This window comes from Micromys minutus (genome assembly GCF_963924665.1).
Source record: "Micromys minutus genome assembly, chromosome: 19".
In the NCBI taxonomy this organism is placed as follows: domain Eukaryota; kingdom Metazoa; phylum Chordata; class Mammalia; order Rodentia; family Muridae; genus Micromys; species Micromys minutus.
The window spans coordinates 33,638,582-33,659,306 of NC_137954.1; the positions used below are offsets into that span (position 1 = coordinate 33,638,582).

The window sequence follows — 20,725 nt, forward strand, 5'->3', positions numbered from 1 at the left end:
CATGGAGAGAAGTGGAGATCATGGAGACAGGCTCCTGAGATTCCAGAGGGGTACAAAGATTCTACCAAGAAGTTCTACAAACAATTCGTGTCATACTCTGGTAAACAAACTGGCTGTATCCTTCCTAGGCCCTGGGGAATTAAGAGAAATTAAGTATTAACTCAGTGGATTGATTTGTTTGGTAGATGGAAAGCCTTGTGAAAATGCAAATTTGGTTGAAAGACATGGGCTAAACTGTGAATGTCATTGAAGAGAAGGTTCCTTGCTCAACCCAAACTCCCTCTGAAGAATGTTGTATGTCACTGTGGCCCTACAGGAACAGACTTCATTCTGAGATGGCAGCACTTGACAGTATCAGCTATATGGACAATGCAAGGTTGAGGGGTTTGGGGCCAAAGTCCCAGAGAGCCACTAACACTGTGCAATAAGGGCAGTGCTGGAGATCTGAGAGGCTCTGAGAGGCCATTGCATAAGGCTGTGAAGGTGAAGCATAAATTGAGATTGTGATTTTGCTCCAGAAAAAGAAAGGTAATTAAGGCTTTGGTCTACTCATGGGAAGGAGGTCTTTAACACAAGTATGTGACTCCTCCACCTCATAGAGACATAATTAAAATTATATAGAACTTTACTTCAGCAGTTTGAATCCCCTCCATGAGTCCTTGTGATCTGTCCCCCATGTAATTCCCTCTCCTTAAATATGTTTCAGAGCAGATTGGAAATTTGAGAGCTTTTAAAGGCACATTTAAAGTTCCTCATCAGTTTAGTTGGAAAGATTATCCTAAATGGGTCTACCCTGACACAGAGGCCATTAAGGGGATCCAGACTTTTGCTGACCTCGAGAATCTCAATCCACAAGAAAAAGCAAGCTGTTCTAAATTCTACAGCCACAAGGAAGGATGTGAATTCTGTTCAGCCCTGAGGGTCCTCATGAACTTATCCTTCCAAAGGGACCCTGAACATGGCACCCCTTAACCATGCCTGGACGAACAGAACTAATATATATTTAAAGCTGTGTCCTAAGTGACTGGTGTATTGCAAGTCTCTGTGGGGCAGCAGATGTAGCTGTTGCACCTATTTTAAGAGACTCTCTTCACCATTAAATTATCATAGTCACATCACTCTTATCCATCTGGGTCACTCCTTGCATCTTAAATCAGCGTTCCCACCTCCCTCCTGTTCTTCCCCCTCTACTATCCAAATGTCTCCTGAGGACACTTCTTACAAACACAGTCCTAAAGAGGTGCATGATGTCAGGGTTTCCAAATGCTTGACTATACAGTGGTTTCTTACTTTTATGCATGCATTTATGTATGTGAGCATGTCTGGTGTGTGCTGGCACAGGTGTGTACATGTGCATGTGGAAGCCTGGGGAAAACCTTAGGATTCAACTTCAGAAATGACATCCATCTCGTTGAAGTTGAGATCGCTCATTAGCCTGGAATTTATTAAATAGGCGAGACCGTCAGGCCTGTGAGCCCGAGACGCCCTTGTCTCTGCTTCCTCAGGACTAGGATGAGAGTTGCTTTTATGTGTATTCTGGAGATTAACCACAGGTCCTTGCACCCATAAACTAAGCACTTCACCAATGAACTATCTTTCCTTTGTCCTCAAATTTAGGTGGTCCTCCGACAACCAGTCCTTTACCATTCTAAACATGGCTGTCGTGTGGTCTGTTCTCCCAGTCCTCTGGCTATTTTGCACACAACCTGCACAACCCATGTAGAATCAGCCCAGGAGTTAGAACTTCTACCAGGAAATGGCAACTCACACCTTGTGTTCATTCGGCACCTTGAATCTCTCCTACTAGGAAGCCAGGTTTCTTTACTCTTCTGAGGTCCTACCATAGGCATGTGGTACTGGCCTGTTCTTTCTCTTTCTGGAGTCTGTCCTCAGAGCCCTTGGATCTTTTCTCCACAACTCCTGCCTCTTCTCAGATGATTTTTATCCCTTTGTACTTTTCTGTCTATCTGCAGACAGTTCCACCCTTTGGCTATCCAGATTCCAATCCAATTGTGCTTAAGACACATCACATTTTACTTCCCCGTCTTGAATCTTTAGAGGCTCGACTTTTCTTCTCTGGGTTCTTGGTATGGACTCCCTGTTCTGCAGGGGCTGTAGGAGGAATCAAGTCAGAAAGGTGACAGTGGAATGGCAGCCAACTGAGTCCTGTCTTCTGTGGCCCAGAGAAACCTCTCAGTCTAACTTTCTCAGGGCCTGCTGGTGTGAGCAGGAAGGGGAGGTAGGGAAGAGAGACTGGGTATATTTGAAGATCTTTGTATGTCATAATGTTTTTTTTTAACTCTGTAGAGGTGGAGCCTGGTGTGAGTTTAGATTAATAGTCTGATACAAGGCTTCTGGAGAAGTGCTATGACTTTAGAGCAGCAATGTAGACAACTACACAACTGAGAACGGATGGGAAGCATATGGGAAAAGTTAACATCACAGCCTTTGAATTCTCAGGGACATGGGAAGGCTTTTATATGCAACTATGTCTTTTCCCGCTTAGAAAGGACGGTGTACACTGGAGGGCAAAGATAGAAGAGTAGATAGGAAAACATGCATATTCAGGAGACATCTGCTTAATGACTTTGCTACTTACAAAAATGAGAACTGCTCCACAAACTGAAGAGTAATATTGGTAGTTTCAGTTGTGTGAAGCCCATACCAACCCTAACACTGAAGGATATGGGAATTTCAGTAAGCATCCTTTCTTTACACAGAGAAAACCAAAATCCACTTGAGAGCTTTGTCTGGGCTCAGCAGACTGGTAGCATGATTAAGAGGAGCTAATTGGTCAATGAGATTCATTGTTCTTTTACTCTTCTTTTCAGAATCAAACAAATTTCCCTCTTCTCCACATTCTGATAGACCCCCGATCTGAAGGGCCATGAGGATAAGCCTGCACTTTCCCTGTGGCTTTGAAGAAGTGGATGCATTTTTGCTGTCACTGGGTGTCCCATTCCAAAAGAAACAGCAGATGATTCTGTGTGTAAAGACCTGGCCCAGCTTTAACGCATGTGTCCAGAGCGCGTCACTGAGTGTGCCAGTCCTTAAAGCCTTCCACAGAGATCAGAAAAAAAAAAAAAAGAAAGAGAGGAAGGTCTGAAAAGAGAAGCAGGAAGAGACAGATGGAGGCTATCAAGTAAGCAATGAAAGGAGTTGAAAGTTTAAGGGAAATGGATATAAATAGGGACACAAAAGTATTTGAAAAATCTAAAGCCAGCCCTGGTGCTCTGGAGAAGGGAGCTATGCAACAGCTAGTGAGCAGCTCTCACGGTGCAGCTGCTGGGAACTGTGGCTGTCACTCAAGCATCTGGGCTTACAATAAGCCACACCATCTATACACCGCAGCTAGGAGCCAGATTAAAGGCAGGGAGAAGGACTTTAGGAACTGAACCACACTGGCTGGTTCATGACGATAACATTACCATCTATCTGCCTTGGGAGGCTACTGCTGGCAGGATTCGATGAGTTAATGCACAGGCAAGCTTAGAACGTGATCCACACACTGAAACTCTCCCCTCAACGCCAGCTTTTTTCCCAGAGTGACATTAGCAGCTGTCTAATCAGATGAACATTTGGTAAAAACTCACCTCTTCGAAGATACATGAGACTCTACCATCCCCCACCAAGGGTACCCTGATTTTAACCCACCAAGTCATGAAGAACAGATGTCTTTTTTGTTACCAGCCATGGCCTTTGCCCTGTCTGTATCAGCACACTGTAACAACCCTTCCAGTTTCTTTTACCTTTATATGCATTCAACAGGGATGCATATAAGAAAAAAAAAGGCAGGAGACTTCTCAGCTCATCAGGAGGAAGCCTGGGACTTAGAAATGGGTCTCCCTGGACCCATCAACCGTCCAAGCCTCAGTATTTGGTTTTGATTATAAACAAATCCATGCTCCAGTTAGGACCTTACATATTAAGTTGAGAGCTCCGTGTGGCACGGCCATTGTGAGTCAAGAGAGCAAGAGAAATGGCTTACCTTTGTATTCCGCCAGGCACACACACTCATAGCCATTGACAAGGTCCCGGCAGGTGGCAGCATTCAGGCAAGGGGCAGACAGACACTCATTGTACTCTTCCTCACAGTAGAGGCCATGGTAACCTGGGGGACAGAAAGAAAAAGCTGATGTCAGATGCATCTCCTAAAAATCCTGCTTTCTGCTGATCTGCCAAGAAGATAACCAGGTATTCAGTAGAAGCAATGGGGCCAGGCCGCAGCAATTTTAGGGGCCAGATCCTTGTGGGGACATCTGGGAATGTGAATTGTTGAGAAGCACAGTTCTTCACATATTTTTTCATGGTACCAGGGAAAGAAGTGATCCACTTACCGACCTACTGGCTTCACACTTATGATTCCAAGGGATACAGCACTGGATAAGTCAGTCACCAAATGTATCAACTCTGTTCATGACAGGCATGGAGGATGACAGGGAATTCTAGCACATGATGACAAACAGCTCTTTTCCATGACAATTTCCATACTATTTCTTTCCATGACAATTTCCATACTATTTCTCCTTATTAGTAAAAAAAAAAAAAAAAACTACATTTATGTGAAGAAATATTGAAGAAGGAAGCTTCTTCCTGTCCTCCACAATCCAAAGAGAAAAGAAATACACAAGGGCTTAGCTAAAATTTTTGTGGAGACATGGGTTTGTTTTGAGATTGTTTACTTGTTTGTCTAAAAACACAAATCTATATGTCATACAATTTCAAATTATAGTTAATATTTTAATTGCTGGAGAATAATAGGAATGAAGAAAAGAAACCCAACAATTTTTATAAAGACCGCATTTATGCTTCTATTTTGCAAACCAGGTGTTTATTTTACAAGACAAGAAGACACCATTCTCTGAGATGAGGCATTATGCTGTTTCCAACTTTCAAAAACACGTGTTATTGCCAATTTTCAGTGAAACCAGGCCACTTTTGTCTGGCCCTGTCCAAACAATGAGAACCATGTGAGTGCTTTCAACATTCACTCTGCCTGTGTTTGTTCTGAATTCAGGAAAGCAGAAAAAAATAAATCTTTGCACAAGTGGGAATTGGAAGTGCTGGGTGTCCCACCCTGCTCCCCAGCCTTTCTGACGCACAAAAGGCCCTCAACTCAGAGTCCCATTAGGATGAACTACAGTGCTCCGTGCTTTGTTTATTGTGCCTACCTCAAAAGTAGGTTAAGCTCATGTTTGCATTATTAACAGAGCACTTTGCAACTGTGTTATCATCAAGGTTATTTTTGAACCACTTTCCAAATTTAGGTGGTGATAATGGTCCCTTTGAGACAACCTTGACAAACCCACCATGGGATTTTGTCTTTTTTTTTTTCTACATTCCCCTATACTCCTTAAACTCGGGAAAGCATCTCCCATGACTCTTTATCAGGTTTTCTCAGCCATTAGCCATCTAGAGAAGAGGGTCACAGCTAACATTGATTTTGTACCCCAGAGGACATTTGGCATGTTGTTTTCATGATGGGCGTGGTGCTGTTACTGGCATCAACTGAGAGAGCTGGCTCAGCATCCGGTAGTGCACGGGATCAAAAGTCTTAAGCCAAAAAGCTTCAGCAAGCAATACCCTACAAGCAGAACCTACAACCATCCCAGGCTATTTTTGCAAATAAAGTTTTATTGAGATGCTGCCTCGGACATCCATATTGGTTGTATCTGTTTCCACACTGTGTCAGGAGAAGCCTAGCAGCCGACAAATCATAAGTAGTTACTGTTTAATTCTTTATGGAGTAAGTTACACCATTGCCTATGCTTTTTAATGTCATGTTCCAGAAATCATTGCCAAGAACTATAAAAGATTCTGTAGTTGTTTTCTTCCAACAGTTTTCTAGTTTAACATCTTATATCTAAGCCTTTAATTCAAGTTTGCTTGATTTTTGTGTGTCATATAAGATACTAGTAGTGGTAGATAGGTAGATGAAGAGAAAATCAGCATCACTATTGATCAAGGAAGCAAAATTAAAACTACATTGAGAAACCATATCATACCTGTTAGGATGCCCATCAAAGAAGAAAAAACAACTGAAAACTACAAGAGCTGTTGATGTTGAGAAGTTGGAACCTATCTCAGTTGTCTTTTTTGTTACTATGATAAAATACCAGACAAAAAACAACTCAAAAAAGAAAAAAATTATTTGGCTCATGATTCAAGGACAGAGTTCATCTCAGCAGGTCAGTCACAGTTGTGGGGGCTTAGAGAACCTACTAACACCCATCGTCAAGAGCAAGAAACAATGAATTAATGCAATCATGTTAGTACTCATCTTACTTTCTCCATTATTACACAACCTAGGAGCCCCTTCCTAGGGAATGGTGCCACCCACAGTAAGCAGGTCTTCACATTTTAATCCATGTAATCAAGACAACCATTGGCTAACCTGACTTGGACAGTCTTATACTAAGACTTTCTTTCTAGATGATTCTAAATTGTGTTGACAATTAAACTCTTGTGCAATGTTGATGAAAACATAACATGGGCCAGCTACATGAGATAGAATATGCAGGTTCTTAAAGGGTTAAAGATAAAATGCTATATGATTAGGCAATTCCATTTCTGGGTGTTTATCAATTAGAAATAAAAGCAGAATTTCAGGGAAATATTAACACTCCTCCATCCATTAGAGCATAATTCATAATACCCAAAATATGGCAACAACCTAACCTCCCACCAACAGTTCAGTGACTAAAGAAAATGTGCTGTGTCCACATAACAGAATGCTATTTGGAAGAAAAGAAGAAGGAAATCCTATCATTCACTATGACACAGACCATCTAGACATCCATGCTAGTTGTGACAGAACAGACTCTTCACAGTCCTACAGACAGAGGTCAAACTCACAGAAGCAAAACATAGAATGACAGTTTCCAGAAGTGTGAGGAAGAAAAATTGGCAGCTGCTGAACAGTGTGTAGTGAGTTTCAATGATGTAAGGTAAATCGCTTCTTAGGATATGGTACATAGCAAAATGCAGATAACAAGCACTTCCACCAATCACCTTTAAAATCATGTCAAGAAGGTAGAATTCATGCTGTATAATTTCTATCACAATAAGCACTTCATATCTAAGGAACTGAGAGCTAGAGAGATAGCTCAGCCATGTAAATTGCTTCTCTTGCAAGCTTAAGAACCTGAGTTTATTCTCCATAACTCACATTAAGAAAAAAACTAAAATTAAAAATGCCAGGTGAGGTGGCACACATTTGCAATCCCAGTGCTAGGGAGGTGGAGACAGATGGATCCCAGAAGCTTGCTGGCCAGCGATCCTAGCCTACTTGGCATATTCCAGGCCAGGGACACTGTGTGCTGGCTAAAATATGTTGATCTGACACAAGCTATAGCCATCTGAGAAGAGGGAACCTCGATTGAGAAAATGCTTCCATAAGGTCGGACTGTAAGGCAGCCTGTAGTTATCTTCATTAGTGATTGATGTGTGGAAGGCCCAGCCCATTGTGTGTGTAGAACCTTGGGCTGGTGGTCCTGGGTTCTATAAGAAAACAGGCTAAGCACATCATGGAGAGCAGGCCAGTAAGCAGCACCCTTCCATGGTCTTTGCCTCAGTTCCTGCCTTCGAGTTCCTATCCTACTTGAGTTCCTGTCCTAATTTCCTTCAATGAATAACAGTGATGTAGAAGCAGAAGCCAAATAAGCCCTTTCCTCTCCAGCCTGTTTCTGGTCATGGTGCTTTAGCACAACAATACTAACCCTAACTAAAACACCTTGTCTTAAAAAAGAAAAAAGTAAACAGTGTCTGAGGAACCACATAACTCCACACTCCATGCACATACATGCACAAGTACTTGCACACACGCAAACATACAAGGAGAGAATTAAGTGTCTTTGGGCTCTTTTTCTTACTTACAAGAACATTTTTTGGTGAGGCTGAGGATATAGCTCTTCTGAGAGACTGCTTGCTTTGCATACACAAAGCCCTGAGTTTGATCCCACACCTACTGAAAGGACCTTTATATGCCATTGTGTGACTGTCCTGAGTAGTTTTGTTCCAACTGTTTATTTGCTCTCCCAGTAGATCTTTTATCAATCAAGCAGGATAATGCATGACTCTGCATGTACCCTCACCCTCCAAAGTGAGGTGTCTTTACACAGACAAAAATCTAAAGCAAGTCTCATGAAATTATCTATAATTATTTTGTAATTTGCAAAGAGTGCAATTATCTTCCAATAGCATCATAAAAAGCAAATGTGAAAGTTACTTTACAGATGTAGTTAAGCTGGTAGTGTTTTCCTTCCTTGCCTGGGTGGGGGTTGGGGTTAAGGTTTCATATTCTAAAATTGTTTCTTCGGAGACAGTAACATTTAAATGCCTTTACAGAAATGTCAAGGCATCCTTTACACTAGTTGCCAAGGAGCCCTAAATTGTACTGTTTGAATTAAAAGGCATTCCTTCCAAAAGAGAAGGTCTCAGGGAAATGAGGCGGCCACCTCCTGCTGATCATTAATTCAGGCAAACAAACTAGTCCAGGGCACTAAGCCCAGGGTCTGAAGACTTAGGCTAGTCCAAGGAATTTTTTTTAAAAAGAAAGAAAGAAAAATTAAAGGCTGAGGATGTGATTCCTCGGAGTAAGGACACTTGCTGCACAACCTTAGAGACCTGAGTTCAGATCCCAGCACCCACATTAAAAATGCCATAACTTGTGACCTTGGCACTATGGGGCAGGGGCAGACGGGTTTTTGCCAGCCACCAGCCTAGCTCCAGGTTCAGTGAGAGTCTCTGTCTCGGGAAAATAAAGCAGAGAGTGGTGAAGCAGGACACCTTCCTGTAGGGCATGTGCACAGGCAGGTGGGCAAGCCCTTACAGCATCAGCTACACTGGCTGCTCACTGAGCTCCAGAGATTTGCCTGTCTTGCCCTTGACTTCACCCTCAATGCTTGGGCTATGAACACCTGCTGCTTGCTATTCTTCGCTCTTACCATGGGTGCTGGGGATCGAACTCTGGTCCTCAAGTATGTGCAGCAAGCAGTTTTTCAATGGAGTCATTTCCTCAGCCTTGCAATGGGAAGTCACTACCCCACACTCAACTGATCTCCATCTATGGATCTGGTTCCTCGACTATGACAGAAGCCTGGAGGCTGAGGCTGTAATTTTGGTGTTCATGACAGCCTCTTGGGTGGGAAATCTACCAAATCATCACAGTTTTACTGGATCCCAAAACCCTATTAACAGCTCCTGTGTGCCTATGACATTCCAGGAGTCCCAGGGGCCCCAGACACAGGGCTATATAACAACATCTCTACCTGCAAGTTTCTCAAAGTCTGGTAGTACTGGTGTCATGCCCTGTGGACATTTGAATGAGAATGGTCCTTACAGGGTTGTACATTTGAATGTTTGCTCCCTAGCAAGTAGACTACTTAGGAAGAATTAATCTGTTTGGTCTTCTTGGAGGAGGTGTGTCACTGAGGGTGGGCTCTGAGGGTTCCAAAACCACACCAGCCTGAGGATCAGGATGCAAGCTCTCAGCTCCTGGTCCAGTGCCATGGTTGCCTGCCACCATGCTCCTTGAGAGTCATGGGCTGGTCTTCCAAAACGGCAAGCAAGCCTCAATTAAATGCTTTATGTTATGAGCAACCTTGGTATCTCTTGGTATCACAGTCCATAACTGCGCTGGTATATGGCACTGGAGCAGTAGCTGAAAGCTAGATTCTTATCCATAGGCAGAGACGGAGGGCAAGGAAGGGTCGGAGGGAAGGAGGGAGGGAGGGAGGGAGGCACACCTGAGCACCTGGAATGGGTTTTTGATACCTTAAAACCCACCTCCAAGGATACACTTTTTTCAGTAAGGCCACACCTCCTAATCCTTTCAAAGAGATCCACTCCTTAGTGACCAAGCATTCAAATATAAGAGCCTATGGGGGCCATTCTTATTCAAACCAGCACATATAGGAAGCCAGTCACTGCATGCAAGCTCTCCCTGAGAAGGTGAATTTATTGTTCCAGCCACTGCAGGACAATATGAATATCAGACTGCAATTTCTTCAGTGTCTTAGTGCAGTCCACACCAGTGATTGCCCCATGAAATTTCTAGACCTTCAGTGTCTGTGAGGTGCTACATAAGGTGGCTCTTTGAACTGAATGAAACCAGTGAGTTCTCTGCTTCTCCTGCGTGCTAATGGTCATTTTGGACTATGCCCTTTCCAGTTGTACAAACCAATCTAACAAATCCCCCTAATGAACACCACACACACACACACACACACACACACACACACACACATTGCTGGTGCTGTACCTATAGAGAACACGGAGAACTAGGGGTGCTCTGGCCTCATCCACTCCAGCAAAAGGGCTGGTGTTTTCCAGGAAGGGCTTTTCAGACAAGGAGACCACAGCCCACCATGAGTGACTAACTCAGTAGCTCAGCACAGACGTGGTGGGCTCTGACCAGGAGAAGAGTGCTCCAAGCACCCGTAGCTCCACTGGGAAGCAGGTCTGGCTGCTGCCAGTACCTCTCCTTCCCCCACAGGTTCCCATCACTTAAACACCAGCTGAAGAGGCTGCAGCCTACACTGTTTACGCCCGAACTAGCCCATTGTCACCCTCTGTAAGATCCAAAATTCTGAGGCTCTGGTTGTAGCCAGATGGCTCTCACACGTTGTGTGACAAATTCCAGCAACTCATCCATTCCATTGCCTTGAGGGAAGAAGGGGGCGATCAGTGCTTCGTGCTGCCTGAAAGAAAGAAACCTGGCAAGGTTGTCCCATCCCAGCAGCCATATGCTCAGGCCAAGCAGGCCAAGGCATGCTGCTCAGACCCCAGCTCCACCTGAATTCAGCGCAAAGGAAGCTTGAAAGAACGACTTTTTACCTGGTTTTACAGCTTGTTGTCAAGCTGCAGTCAATGAGGCATGAGTTAGAAGTTTCTTTAAGATCTTGTTATGTTTTCCCCCTATTCAGGGTGAGTAGATAAATCCATGACTTGCATTCAAGTCTCTGCCAGTTCTTAGGAGCTCAAATCCTCCACTCCGCCCATGGTAGCTAAGTGATGAAGGCATGGAAGACATAATCCTATTATGTTCATAGGAGTGACTGTGAGCTTTCAGATTCCTGTGAAACTCAGAGGTGGCAGGGTGCCCTGGGGGATGCTGGGGGATGCTTATACTTTACAGGCAGAGAGCATCCCTTCAAAACCTTTGCGTTAGACTACTGAGGAGGCTGCCAGGATGAACACAGGATATCAACAAGGATGAAGGTGGCGCCGGAGCATTGCTCAGCTACTTAAAAGGTAAATTAGAAGGACCTGGTAAAAGATAGAGCCTGGGAGTGGGGAGGAAAGAGAGCAGTACCAGGCTCCTGCCTTGTTCTACACTGAATTTCCGCACCGTCATTCTGAGGGCTGTAAGAGGGGACATTTACTGAGACTGATTTCTGTCCCACAAACTGGCAAACACAGTCGCATCTCATTAGGAGGAAGAAGCTGAAGGAAGTAATGGAGCAGGAGTCGATAGAATGCACTTTCTAGAAGCTAACCTTAAGTAAGCAAAGGGGACTAACAGTTTTTTTCCTGGGAGGAAAGCAGAAATGACTTGAAGAAAACAATGAGTTTGCATTCAGGATTATTTGATGAATTTATTGACAAAACAGCAACATAGATGCTAAAGAGAAGGACCCGCTACAGCTGATGAGACATGTAGAGCCGGCAAGATGGCTACATAGGTAAAGCCTTCCTCTGACCTCCATATATGATATGTCATGTGTCTCCATGTGTATTGTATGCACATGTTTACACACACTCTAATAAAAATATGTAAAAACAAGAAGCCAAAGGTGAAGAAGCCTCAGAGCATGGGAGAAAGAGGACAGATGTGTAGGGTGCATAGGAACAGTGCTGAGAAGGGGGACAAGGACCCTGAAGAGGTCAAGGTGAAGACAAGAAACAAGCCAAAATGATACAGATTTTTTTAAAAAGCCCAGAGCGATAAGACATAACAGAACTTAATCCAGAACATGACAAAATTATAGCAGGCAGGGATCAGAGTCCCCCACAGAAATGGCAGAGGCTCCTAAAGATCTGTATCACCTCCTGGTATGATGACCTTGGGTACCATGCTTGGAGAGTCACCTGAAGAGGTGGGTAAAGCAGGAGGTAGTTTCTGCGTTTGAGAGGTGTTCGGATAACTATAGGATTCTTGATTACCAAGTCATCGTTTGTGGATAAAATGGTACTCGGTACCATTTACATATATCTCAATGCTGAGTGCTGAGAGGACTTTTAGCCCACCCAAGTGTGATTGCAGCTTAGTCCCAGTGAGTGACTGACATCTTCCATGAAGGTCACTCACGGGAATCTGCAACAACAAAGGACATGTGTAATAGAAGGAGGCTTCCGACCTGCTAATCAAGATGCCCATAAGACTTAGACCAAAGGGATGCACACACCAGTGTGTGACACAGAATAAGCACCTGATCCATTTGCTGTGTGCTCACATGGCCCAAAATACAATCATCACCTAAACAGACAACCTAGGCATCCTGATCCCGGCTCACACACACTGAAAACTCTGCACATCTGAACACTAGAAGATTCTAATGCTATTGGATTTTGTGTATCTGGTTTTATGTTGAGGATGTTAATCCACTTGGACTTGAATTTTGTGTAGGGTGATAGATATAGATCTATTTGCATTCTTTCTATATCTATAGGCAGACATCCAGGTAGACCAGCACCATCCATTGAAGATGCTTCTTTTTTTTTCCATTGTATAGTTTTGACTTCTTTGTCTAATCAAGTGTCCATAGGAGTGTGGGTTTACTTCTGGATCTTCAGTTAGATTCCATGGATCAACCTGTCTGTTTTTATGACAGTAACATTCAGTTTTTATTACTATTGCTTTGTAACATAGCTTGAGCTCAGGGATAGGGATATTTCCAAAAGTTCTTTTATGGCACAAGTTTGCTAAGCTAACCTGAATTTTTGTTTTTCTATATGAAGTTGATTATTGTTCTTCCAATGTCTATAAAGAATTGTGGTAGAATTTTGATGAGAATTGGATTGAATCTACAGATTGCTTTTGGTAGGAGGGACATGTTGCCTTGAACACATTGGTGCGGGAGTCAACTACTTGAACAAAACACCAACAACTCAGATACTAAGATCAAAAATTAATAAATGTGACCTCATGAAACTTAAAATCTTCTGTAAGGCAAAGGATAGCATCAAAAGGACAAAATGGCAGCCTACAGAAAGGGAAGCTATTTTTACCAACTCTACATCTGACAGAAAGGTGACATCCAAAGTCTATTTAAAAAAAAAAAAACTCAAGGAACTAGACATTAACAAACCAAATAACGCAATTAAAAAATGGGATACAGAGAATTCTTAACAGAGGAATCTCCAATGGCCAAGACGCACTTAAAGCAATCTTCAACATTCTTAGTCATAAGAGAAATGCAAATCAAATGTAATATTCCATCTTACACCATCAGTATGGCTAAGATAAAAAACTCAAGTGACAGATCATGATAACAAGGAAGTAGATCAAAGGGAACACTCCTCCATTGCTGGTGGGAGTGCAAACTTGTACAGCCACTTTGGAATTCAATTTGGCAGTTTGTCAGAAAATTGGGAATAGATCTACCTCAAGATTCAGCTATAATACTCTTGGGCATATACCCAAAAGAAGTTCCACCATACCATAAGGTGTTCATGGCAGCTTTATTTGTAATAGCCAGAAACTGACTCAACAAAAGAATGGTTAAAGAAACTGTGGCATGTTTACACAATAGAGTATAATTTAGCCATTAAAACAATGACATCATGAAACTTGCAGACAAATGGATGGAGTAGAAAAGGTAACCCATGAGTGAGGCAACCCAGACCTAGAATGACAAACATGGTATGTACTGACTTGTAAGTGGATATTAGCCATAAAGTACAGGATAACCATGCTACAAACCACAGACCCAAAGAAGCTAAATGATAAAGAGGGACCAAACTGGACACTTGAATCTCACTTAGAAGGGGAAATAGATTAGACTGATAGACTAGGAGTGGATGCGGGTGAGAGAACTGGGAGGGAAAGGGTGGGAACAGGAGGGATGAGGCATGAGGGATTTTCTGAGAGAGAGAATTGGATTGAAGGGTTCATTTCTGGGACAATGGAAACTCTCAGGAATCTGTGAGGGTAACCCTAGCTTAGACTCCTAGCAATGGGGGATATGGAGCCTGAATGGGCCATCTCTTGTAACTGCAACTTCCAGTAGAGGGATGGAGACACTAACCCAGCCACAAACCTTTTGACCCACAATTTGTCCTGCCTACAAGTTATACAGGGGCTAAAAGATAAAGCAGAGTTTGAGGGAAGGGCCAATCTATGGCTGTCCCAGATTGAGATTCATGCCATGAGAGGGAGCCCATTCCTGACACCATTAATATTCTGCTATACTTGCAGGTAGGAGCCTAGCATAACTGCCTTCAGAGAGGCTTCACCCAGAAACTAATAGAAACTCGTGCAGAGACCCAGAGCCAAACATTAAGTGGAGCTTGGGAAATCCTGTACAGAGCAGGAGTAAGGACTGAAGAAGCCAGAGGGTCAAGGATGACACAAGAAAACCTACAGAATCAACTAACCTGGACCCATGGGGGCTCATAGAGACTGAACTGCCAACCAGAAAACATCAGATGGACCTGGGTCCTCTGCACATGTGTAACAGGTGTGTAGCTGGATCTTATGTGGGACTCCTAAGGTGAGAGCAAAGGCTATCTGCTATAGTGACTACCTCTGACTTTTCCCTGACTGGGCTCTCGGACCTAGCCTCAATAGAAGAACATGTACCTAGTCTTACTGTAACTTGATATGCCAAAGCTCGTTGATACCCATGGAAGGCTTCCCCTTCTTTTAGAAGAGAAGGACGGGTAGATTGTGGGGAACTATGAAGGGACTGGGAGAAGAGAAAGTAGGGAAAGCTGAAATTAAAATATAAAGTATATACTTTAATAATAAAATAATATATTTTAAAATTTCTATTGCTCTAAAATTCCACATCACATAGGCAGCAAAGGCTGCCCCCGACCCCCAACCCCACCCTACCCTTACTGAAAAAATGGACAATACCAGCTAAACACTCCACTGTACCTGGCTGGGTGGCCCAGCTCTCAAACTGGCAGCCAAGGCCAGGAGTTTTCTAGCAGGAGACATGCTGGTCATCTTTTTCAAAACCCACCTTTCCACAGCAGCATCCCCTGAGAGTAACTTCAGGGATGGATCTGGTTTCCCGCTTGGAAGAATGATTTTGGACTCACTGCTCAATATCCAAACCCAAATTCTTTGTTTTCTCTTTATAATGGTTCATTTTGTGCTCCTTAGGACACAGATTAGCAAGTAGAGAGGACGTCTAATCAAATTGGGTGAATTAAATTTGCTAAGAAAATGAAGTCATAGGGCAGAGTAACCTTTGCATTCAGAAATGCAGAAGAGTTCTTTATTTTTCCCCCTTCACAGATGCCTGGTTTGAACAAATATGCATTAAAATGCCTAGGAAAACATTGTCCAAAACTGACAATGCTTTAGTATATTTAAATGTATGTCCACATTTTATAATTTTCCATAATGAAAATATGCGATTTGTGTAATATGAAGAATATTATCATTTATACTTTCTGGATATTATGTATGCAGTACAACAAATTCAAATAGTGCTGTGCATTGTAAGGGAAATTGTGACCACATTTTATGGCTAATCCCCGACTGAAGAGTAAGGTAACAGGGAATTACACGGAAAGGCATGACTGCGGTATAGAGTTTTTGAGGGAAGGGATGAAAGCACTATCAACATCTATAAAGGGAAGGAAAAGCCTTATTCGGATGCAGGGAACAACCACCACACTAGAAGGAATCACTAGTAAAGAAAATGCTTTTCAAAAACAAGAATCACACTATCCAATCAGTAGGGATATTTTGTTTAAAATCCAGAAGTTTCTCTAGATTAAGTGTATAAATTGTACATCATATTTGAGGGGAAAATGGTAACAGCATTGTACTAGAGCGAGCCACTGGCAGTCTATCTGTGATAGCAAGCAGCACTCTCCTCCCAACACGTGTAAGGACAAAAAGTCCTGTCAGAGACAGCAACCCTGATGATGTGTAGATGTGTGCAGTGTGGGTTCAAGGAGCAGTGGGAGTCATGTAAATTCCCAGAAGCATGTGCATATGTGAAGGTGACTCATCTTAAACTTGATTGTCATCTTGAATAGGTTACAACCTAGTCACATACAAAAAAGAAATACACAAAATCCTTTTTCCCCCTTTTCCTCTTATGACTTTCATGTTGCTTTTGGCCACTAGAGGGTGGATTCTAGCTAAGATGATGAGCTACACTGGCTATGTGGGGGAGGGGTGTATTTAAAATGTAATCACAGAGGTACCATAAAAAGATGTCTGCTATGAAAGGAATGTATGGTACCAGAACAGAAGGATTCAGTCAGCAAGCTGCATTAAAGACTACTACTCCCTTTAATAATGAAACTAGAGACTCAAATGTTCCTTTACTTCCATTCACAAACAAATTCACCGGTATATTCTTTGAGTATTGGACATCTAAAATGAATGCTATTCGTTGTAAAGCAAAGCATTCACCTCCTGAACTCTGTAGACATCACTGTTCAGTGGAGATGCCTCTAAGTGTAGCAAACGCAAGAGGATTTAAGAGTGGATTTTATGATGAGACTGTCTTGTACAAAATTACTTAAAAAATGATTCCGCCTATGTCTTCGCTTAAAGACTAGGCAAAGATTCAGGGAAAATCAAATGTAGAAGAGATTTCCTGTCCTAAAAGTTTCTGCCTGTGTAGTATTCCAGCTCAGATGCTGGACCAACAGAAAGAACTAATAATGGAGGTTGTAGTGTGAGAAGCCAGGTAATGAATTATCCACACGAATTGTGTGTGTATGTGTGTGTGTGTGTGTGTGTGTGTGTGTGTGTGTGTGTGCCTTTGTCTGTGTCTATCTGTGTGTGTCTATATGTGTCTGTGTGCATGCCTGTGTTTGTGTGTGTATCTGTGTGTGTCTGTGTGTATGCCTGTGTTTGTGTGTTTGTCTCTATATATGTGTGTCTGTCTGTCTGTATATCTGTATGTGTGTGTATCTGTATGTGTGTATATATGTTTATGTGTCTGTTTGCCTGTGTGTCTGTGTGTGTGTCAGTACATATATGTATGTCTGTGTATAGGTGTGTCTGTCTGTGAGTCTTTGTGGGGGGTGTATACACAAATTGTGAAGGATTAAGGCAATGGGAGCATTTTTTAAATGTATGATTGCTTTTCATTTATTTCACAATTAAAGTTCATTTTAATTTATGGCCTTACTAGTAGTTTGAGCAGCCCTAATCCTAAAGTCTGAAATTCGAAATGCTCTCAAAATTTGAAATATTTTAAGAATAAGCTTGAGAGCACAAGTCATAAATTTCTCATGCGATGGGTTACAGGTGAAGTGCACAAAATTATTACAAAATATTACATAAGGTTATCTCTAGTCTGACATAAAAATATGGACATAAATAAATTTTGTGTTTAGATTGGGATCTCATTCTCGAGGTTTCTCATTATGTATCTTAAAATATTCTGAAACCCAAAGAGAACTTAAATCCAAAACATATTTAACCCTAAGAATTTAGGATGTGAGCTACTCAGCCCCTACACTTTGATCTGTCTACACTCAGTGCGCTGTCGAACTAGTTCTCATACCTGGGAATGTGTTACAATACATGTTCTTAGGTCCTGCTGAGACCTCAAAAACTCTCAGGTTGTGGCCCAGGCCTCTTGATGTATGACTGGCGTGATGATTAGCTTAACTTGTCACCTGAACACCATCTAGAATCACCTGTAAAGAGATCTGTGAATGATGTCTACAGTGGGCTGGCCTGTGTTTGTCCAAAGGTGACTGTCTTAAATAAGGTAGCTAACTGATATAGGAAGACCCAACCCACTGTAGGGGGCACCAGTTCCTAGACAAGTTGCTTTAAATGGTGTCAAAAGTGAAGAACTCAGCTAAGCACAAGCTAGCTGAGGACTAAGCATTTACTCTTTTATGCTCTTGACAGTGGCTGTGGTGTGAACTGCTGTCTTAGACGTCCCTTACTGATGGTTGGTGATAGGTAACTGTAAGCTAAAATAATCCCTTTCCTCTTAAGTTGCTCTTTGTTTGATCAGAGCAACAGAACAAAACAACTGTGTGGCATACGTACTAAATCAGAATGAGAAGAAGCTTGCCTAGGTCCAGATCTAGCCAAAGTATTTTCAACTTAGCTTTTTTACTTCATAAACACCCCCATTCCCTTGAAAAGAATATTGTTAGGAAATTACAATTACTAAGGCAGTCATTTTTTGCCAACCAAAAATTAAGAAACACTCTGTGACTTGGTTGTGGTATTCTCTGGGTTTTGTCAAAATTGGCTTCTTGATACCCAGTTTGATGTCACAGACTTGGGAGATGGGAAGCAAAATGGGACTGGGGTTATTCCAGATGATTTTGATGTATGAAATCTATAATGTTGACTGTGTTTTGGTTTCTTCTTCTTCTTCTTCTTCTTCTTCTTCCTCTTCTTCTTTTTCTTCTTCTTCTTCTTCTTCTTCTTCTTCTTCTTCTTCTTCTTCTTCTTCTTCTTCTTTTCTTCTTCTTCTTTTTCTTCTTCTTCTTCTCCTCCTCCTCCTCCTCCTCCTCCTCCTCCTCCCCCCTCTCCCCCTCCTCCTCCTTCTCCTTCTTCCTCTTCTTCCTCTTCTTCTTCTCCTTCTTCCTTCTGAATATACTATTTCCCCTGTCATTCTCAGGCAAATATGTGCAATTAAAAAAAACAACAAAACAAAAGACAACAAAGAAATCCCACAATACCGGAGAACTTTCTCTCACTCACTTTCTTGTTAAAATACTCCTCCCAGCTTGGCTACCATCCCAGATGGCTAGAAAACCAGACAGGCTGTATCTGACTTTCAGAGGCACATCCTTGGCTAAAGACTACCATAAAGGTATTTCAGCCAACAAAAGTGCCTTTAGGTAATTGGATTAGAAAGAATATTTCAAAATATAAGTAAACTGGCACCGAGACACAATAATTTGAGTCCTCCTGCATTCTGTTCCAGTTGCCGATACTGAATTAAAGATACACAAGACATCACACACATGTCTAAGAAGTCATAAAGCAGGGGCTCAAAGGGGCATCGTTATTTGCTGACTACAGACTCTGGGAGCCCATGTGGTTGGTAATATAAAGAATGAAACTTGTTGGAAAGACGGTGGGAGATAAAGAAGAACGCACACAGTCAGGAGTGGTGGACAGAAATTGGATCCCAGATGCCCATTAACCTTAGTCTTGAAACCTCTTCTCAAGGAAACAAAGAGAATAGTTTTATTTTTTCTTCTTTTCTTCCAAAATCATATCTTATACAAGGGGATATTTTATGAGGTGAGTGTTAGTGTGCACATGTATGTGCATTTCTGCATACATGTGCATGTAATGTGTGCTCATCTGGCCCTGAGACTATCTCAGGAAAATAGAACATTTTCAGACAGGGAGCAGGAACTTGTACGAAGTTCATGGAAGGCAAGAAAAGTGCCTTAAATTTAAGGCTTGATAGCAAGTTCTTGACTTCGAACGCTGGCCTCTGATCTCAACTTGTGCTATGGCGTATAGGTTCTCATACACAGAACAAAAAGTGCAATTTTTATTTGAAAACTTAAAAAGTGCATTATATTAGGCTTAGTCCTCTGTTGCTACTCTGGATATTCAGCTGTCAAGTGAAGAAGCCAGCCAGCACCCAAGATACTGGAAGTTGAAAAAGAAATGGTCCGGTGACCCCGCCACTCTAGCTTACAGCCAAGCAATATGCATGGCTCACTCAAGATCAGCTGACTTGCCAACTAACCACAAAAGTATATGTGGTTTCTATCCCTGCTGTCCAGAGCCAAAAAGAGACTCCAGCTAAACCCTCCCTAAGCCATCCCATAGAATTATAAATAAATTATGGATGGTTACTTTCAGCCAACAAGTTTCAGTGGTTTGCTTTGCAGCAATAACTGATACAAAGGTCTTGTTTCCAGGAATAATGCCCAACTTAGAGGAGTGAGGCCACCCAGACAGAAAGTCTTTCCAGTGCCAAGGAACTGGCTGGAAAGGAAGGCGATTTTAGGGAGTGGTTGGTAAAGAAGAGCTTTTCTAAAACCGCAGCCTGGGCCTCACTTCTTCCTTTGTCGAGACCTTTTCAGTTGCTGCTTCTCCATCCTTGTGATTTTTTTTTTTAATTTGTGCCATTAAAGCTATCTGGGGGTTGAAGAAATGGTTTAGTAGTTAAGATCACTTAGTGTTCTTCTAGAAGACTGGCACCCACATAACAGTGCACAATTATCCCTGAATTCCAGTTCCAGGGATCCAGTGCCCTTTTCTGACCTCCACAGTCATTAGGCATACATGTGGCACACATATGTACATGGAGGCAAAATATTCACACATATAAAACAAATCAACTAATCCTTTTTTTAAAAAGATCTGGAATGATAAAAATGATATGAAATGTATCCTTAAGACTTAAGTCCAGGAGCTGAGCTCAGAAGTTAGGAACACTGACTGTTCTTCCAGAGGAAGATGTGAGTTCAATTCCCAGTACCCAAAGGGCTGCTCCCAACCATCCATCACTTCAGTTCCAAGGGATCCAATTCCCTCTTTGACCTCCGTGAGCACAGGCATTCATGCTGTACTCAGACATACATT

At 42.3% G+C, this 20,725-nt stretch overlaps 1 protein-coding gene across 1 annotated transcript in view; it reads right to left on the reverse strand.

Moving 5' to 3' along the window:
- Positions 1-20,725, reverse strand: part of DNER (delta/notch like EGF repeat containing) — a gene marked incomplete at both ends in the record, with an annotated part of 276,755 nt that overhangs the window by 35,733 nt on the left and 220,297 nt on the right. Inside the window, one exon of the mRNA XM_080933397.1 lies at positions 3,989-4,111. Coding sequence (XP_080789523.1) covers positions 3,989-4,111 — 123 coding nt within the window. The remainder of the gene's footprint in view (positions 1-3,988; positions 4,112-20,725) is intronic.